At 35.2% G+C, this 5,646-nt stretch overlaps 1 protein-coding gene across 2 annotated transcripts in view; it reads right to left on the bottom strand.

Moving 5' to 3' along the window:
* cspp1a (centrosome and spindle pole associated protein 1a) overlaps positions 1–5,374 on the bottom strand; it is a 23,355-nt gene extending 17,981 nt beyond the window's left edge. Inside the window, exons 1-10 of one of the 2 annotated variants that reach the window (XM_016495314.1) lie at positions 5,256–5,374; positions 4,774–5,146; positions 4,596–4,668; positions 4,355–4,458; positions 4,084–4,164; positions 3,643–3,738; positions 2,266–2,558; positions 484–563; positions 297–393; positions 139–196 (exon numbers count right to left, since the gene is read on the bottom strand). In XM_016495314.1, coding sequence (XP_016350800.1) covers positions 139–196; positions 297–393; positions 484–563; positions 2,266–2,558; positions 3,643–3,738; positions 4,084–4,164; positions 4,355–4,458; positions 4,596–4,668; positions 4,774–4,848 — 957 coding nt within the window. In that variant the 5' untranslated portion in view covers positions 4,849–5,146; positions 5,256–5,374. Of the gene's footprint in view, positions 1–138; positions 197–296; positions 394–483; positions 564–2,265; positions 2,559–3,642; positions 3,739–4,083; positions 4,165–4,354; positions 4,459–4,595; positions 4,669–4,773 lie in introns of both variants that reach the window. The other variant, XM_016495315.1, reaches the window with a different exon arrangement.
* Between the last annotated feature and the right edge of the window lie 272 nt (positions 5,375–5,646).

Here is a 5,646-nt window from a genome sequence, read left to right as displayed (position 1 = left end):
TTAAACGTATTCATTATATGATGTTTATTAATTAATTAAAATACTTTTTCCTTATTCTTTAAATTTAATATAGAAACCATATAAAATCTAAATATAAAACTATGAATATTCAAAGACTAAAAACCTGAGGACCTTCACCTTTTTTTCTGGATCAACAGCGCCTGTTGCAGCCACTCTCAACTCTAGCTCCTTCTCCCTGTAAAATTGAGTTTAGATGGTCAAGTGAATATTTGAGCCCTTAAAGGTTTTAATTTAAATACACACAATCAGCATTTCAAATACTTGATGTTTCTCACTTCCTTTTGTTCTTTTGCTGTTCGGCTATTTGCTGTAGCAGCTCCAGTCTGTAACGTTCCTTCCTCCTCTGAGAGGCCTCATTCCCTTCAGTAGCACCTAAATAACCCAGTCACAGGTCAGAAATTACACACATTTTTATATATACTCTACATACAGTTTGATTTGACCCAACACTCATTGTCTTACCAATCATGAGTCCTGTGGCAAACTCAGTCATGTTCTGCTCGTTGACAGATCTGCTTTGCACTGGAGTCGGTGCTTGTAGACTACATCAAAATCACACAAAGGAACAAAAATCTCCATCCAGTGTCTTACACTAAACACACCCTGATCTCTGCAGCCCCGGCCAAACTATTACGTCAAACACATCACATATACAGTGAATTAAAGAGCCTGGCTGCAGAGCCATCAGAGGCTTTGAGCCTCCTCATCAACACCAATCAATACAATCCCACTGATGGAATGCACAATAAATCCAGCCGATCCACAAAACTCAGCGTTTCCTGTCTCTGTATTGTTAGAAACCCTCAAGTACAACCTACAAAAGACATGAAATCTTAAAGGTAAAATGAAGACTGAAAACCATCACACCAATTTTTTTTTCCCACCACAGGCGGACTCGAAAGGCAGCAAAATTGATAGGAGGGTTTATAAATACAGACTTCTGCTAGAGTAATTGCCACTTCAGCTATTTGATTCACTGTAGTTTTATTTTCAGTGAAAGACTGGCTTTAAACCCCAATTACTCTAATTGCAGATCAGTGCTTGAGTTGAAGTGCTGTTAGGGTCTGTCTATTCTGTTGACAGCTGTCTGCATTAACTGTGTCTAGTAGGAAAGACGTCAAATTTAACAGAGATTACAGCCTGTACAACCTTTCTACTTTCTACATTTGCTTATATTTGGCTCTTCAACTGTTCAAGTTATTTTTATTTGAATGTTGCTATGGTGATGATAGTTATTTTTCGCAGATATAGTCGGTTTGGTTGAGGTTGTTAATTTCACGTCCTCTACAAGTTGTGAAAAACACCATCTGCGAGTGCTTCTTTTTTATATTATTGCACAAACATATTTAAGCCTTTTTGCCTGCTTAAACCATCTTTCCATTTATACATTATATTGCACTATAATATAATTACAAAATAGAAAACATTTATTATAAATTTTAATAATATTTTACAGCAATGATGTTTTAACGTATTTTTGATCAAATAAATGTAGCTTTGGTGAACATGAGAGAGTTCTTTCAAAAACATTTTTTAAAATCATTTCAACCCTAAACTTTTGGCAATGGTAAGGGAAATGGATATTAAATATGATATTCAATATTCACATTTTTTAATTTTTTATTTAATTATTTATAATGTGAGAAATGAGAATTATTTATCATGTTTATTAGCCATTGTACAAAAATATCTTACGCCACAATGCCACAAATGACCAATCAGAATTAAGTACTACAGACTAATTTGTGATAAAAATGCATAAAATTATAACCAAAATTATACAACCAATCTGCACTATGGTAAAATCTGCACCGTGCACTTATTTATGGTAACAAATATGTAATATATGCAAAATGTATCTGAAAATTAAAAAAAATAAAATAAATAAATGAATCCACATTTATATATATATATATATATATATATATACTTTACGTAAGCAACATCTATTTAAAACATTTTCAAAATGCAATTATATTCTAGAAAATTTAATAAATGGACATGCGTGGGGATGAATTACATAGATATATCATTTTGTGAATGACACTCACTCATAATCCCTTCCAATTCATGGGGTTTTCATCAGAGTTCCATATGGGCCTAATTATAACCTATACATCTGACTTGAGACGGAAGTCCCTCAAGTGAATATTATTCTTATTCTTATGTTTCCACAAATACAACCACATCAACTTCTGAGTGCCACCAGAATAAACAGCAATAGAGAGAACATGTAAGATGCACCTGTGAGAGCTGTTGTCGTGTTTTCCTCCTCTCCTGGTTTTGCCTGTGTCTTCCTGTACATTTCTATGCCTCTCCTTCTCTAGGAGCTCTATTTCCTCATCAGAACTGGTGTGATCTCGGTGAGGGCCTCCCCAGCGATCCGGCACTCCAGAAATGGGCTCAGTCACAGTGGCAACATCCCTTTTTGAGAACACAATGTTCTCCAGGCTCTGACTGGCCCTTTGCGCTTGTACCTCTAGAGAACCAGTAGGGTACTTTGGAGTAATAGAGCCAAAGCGATCTCTCTCCAGGGCCTGACAGTAACATGATCAAAATATGCTGAGGATTCAAGGCAAAGTTCAGGTCTACAGAATTTAAAAGAATAGTTCACCCAAAAATCTGTTCCAATGAAGAAACAAACTCATCTACATCTTGGATGGCCCTAGGGTCAGTGTTGGGGGTATCTCATTACAAGTAATGCGAGTTACGTAATCAGATTACTTTTTTCAAGTAACTAGTAAAGTAATTTTTTAATTTACAAGAAAATATCTGAGTTACTTTTTCAAAAAAGTAATGCCAGTTACTTTGTTTTCCCATTTATTGACTGACAGCTCTCCTGTCCACATATTGGGAGAAATCAGGAGTACAGAGGCGTTGTATGACCATGATGTTACTGTAGTTCTAGACTAAATGTGAATGTGCATTAATTCATCCCACTCACAAAAAACAGATTTAGTATTCATCAAAATGAATTAAAACAGTGAAATGCAAACTCAGAATATGACGCAAACCTGCAATAATTAAATATGTTAAATAACACAAATGTATCTAATCCCATTTTATTAACCAATATCTCTGCTGCTGACCTTTGATGATCCAGTTCAACCATACTAATAAGCAAAAATGACTTTAGAGAAACTAACAATTGTGCTTTGTTTTTTTATTGCTGAAGAGTGTTTCTTCTCCTGCGTTCTACTGTACAGACGTGATTTTACTTTTCCTTCAGCCTGAGGTTTATTCATTACACTTTTTGGTGTGAAAGGGCTTTTACATTTGCTATAAATAGAACTTCTTATATTAAAAACAATCAAGCCCTGCTTATATTTAAAAAGTAACGCGAAAGTAATATAACGCTTTACTTTCCATAAAAAGTAACTAAGTAACGTAATTAGTTACTTTTTTAGGGAGTAACACAATATTGTAATGCATTACTTTGTAAAGTAACTTTCCCCAACACTGCCTAGGGTTAATAAATTGTCAGCAAATCTTCATTTTTGGGCGAACTATTTCTTTTAAAATGTTTAAATGGTTCAATAAGGACATTTGTGAAGGTAACTTATTCCTAATGTTGATGTATAGGTCATATTTCAACAAACTAGTGTTTTATTTCATTCATACCTGTGGGGTAGCTGAAGTTTTCCCATTTTTCTGTGCTCCCTCTTGCCCTCGGAGAAACATATTATATTCCTTGTTCCTCTCATCCTGCAGTTTTTCCTGGGTAGAAATCACAAAACTGTTACATTAACAGAACAAAACATAAAACATTTCTATGGTAATAATAAACAATTAACATTATTCCTAGTATAAGACCTCTTTATGTTTGTACGAATCTCACATTTCAAATGTGTACGCAAAACAGATCTGCAGTCCAGCAATAAACTGGTTGCCACTAGATACTTTATCCACTCAGAGTAAGCAAATCATTTTTCATGTCACTGAGGGCTTGCCAAACAGTAAGGGTGGGTCTTTGTGCAATGGACTGAAGCAGGTCATGCATGGAATGCGGAATTTGCTGTAATTATGCCTTAATTTACAGATGGACAACAAACACATATTTACTTTCGCTGATCTCCGTTCTTTTATGGGAAGAGACAGCATGTGGGACTGTGGAAGTGGATCAGCAATAATTAGATTTTTTTTCTAAGGAAGAAATAAGATGAATTAAATCTTTATAAAAAAATAATAATTTTAAATGATTAACAAACTATTTAAATATGTAGTTAAAAAAACAAACAAAAGAAAAACAGGTGTGCAAGTAATTTATTATACAGTAAATATTTATTTAAATATTATATATTAAGTTATATTATATCAGAGGAGCATAGTTTACCTCAGACATAAAGCGCCGGTAATCGAGACGTAGTTCTTGCTTTAACTTCTGCTTTTTTCTTTCATATTCCTCTCCAAGAGGTAAACTGAGGCCAAAACTCTCTTCTGGAAATAAGACGACAATATGAAACATCTCCAATAGCAAAAGTGAGAAAGAACAGACACTGCTTTTAAAATGTAATATCCAATATCAAGTATTTCCTATATGATTTTGCCTGAAATTATATTGAAATTGATCCTGCCTTTGGTCTGTTTGAGTTGTGAAGGTTGTGTTTTGTTAGCAGGTTTGATGTTCTCCTTGTTACCAAAACTTGTCTATGAAAGAAAGACAAACACTATAAATACATAGACATAAAAATGTTCATGTTTTAACACCTAAACGCATCAAGCAGCACTATTTTAATTAGAAATTAAGCTTACCTTCATCTCCATGTAAGGTGCTTCTTCTGTGTTCGCCCTTCTCTCCTCCATAAAGTTGCTGATGTTGACACTCATATTCTCCCAAACCAGAATCAGCAGTTAATAAAAAGCTCCAGACAGGAAAGAATCCCTTATCAGACGAAGCTCTTATCAATAACACAAGAGTGAATATGCTGCTCTCTGGGCATGGAAATGAAGAAATACTTGTTCAGAGGAGGAGGAGATGGAGAAGACGGGGAGTGCAGACGCTGCAAACGCAGAGGTTGTTAGGCAACAACACAACACACGCGCCTCAACCTCCCACACTTCAGACAATGGCTGTGTCCCAAAACCTAGTGGTCAGCCGATCGAAGACAGCATTTTTGAGCGCATTCTGAATCAATAATGGGAAAGCAAATCAAACCGGTGCGATCAATTCCAACCGTTTATTTGTACTTGTTAAAAATCTTGCCTGTCCAGGGTTTGATCTGACTTTCGTTTACCTGAAACTTTTACGTGACCGTCTTAAAAGTGAGCATAATGTCAACCATACGAGACGGCTATTAATAGCATCTTGCGCCTTATGTGGAACCACTGCTACTCACTAACAGAAACCATTCAAAAGTTGTTCTCACAGCTGACTATAATACATATTTCAAAATAAAAGTCCTATTTTTACTGACTGGCCTTACAAAAATGACCATGGTAACCATAGCTTCCGTTCCGCTACATAAACACTGATTCAAATTTTTTAAAGGAGGAATATCCAACGCTATCCACATATAGAATCTGGTGTAGTTTGGTGCATCGAGAGCAAAACAGACCTTTAAATGTTAAACAGAATGAATAGATGGGATCCATGCATGTGAACTGCTCATACCCTTGCCACAGAAA

Source organism: Sinocyclocheilus anshuiensis, unplaced genomic scaffold (assembly GCF_001515605.1).
Source record: "Sinocyclocheilus anshuiensis isolate Anshui unplaced genomic scaffold, SAMN03320099.WGS_v1.1 scaffold110, whole genome shotgun sequence".
NCBI classification, from domain to species: domain Eukaryota; kingdom Metazoa; phylum Chordata; class Actinopteri; order Cypriniformes; family Cyprinidae; genus Sinocyclocheilus; species Sinocyclocheilus anshuiensis.
This window is presented reverse-complemented; position numbering and strand designations above follow the sequence as displayed.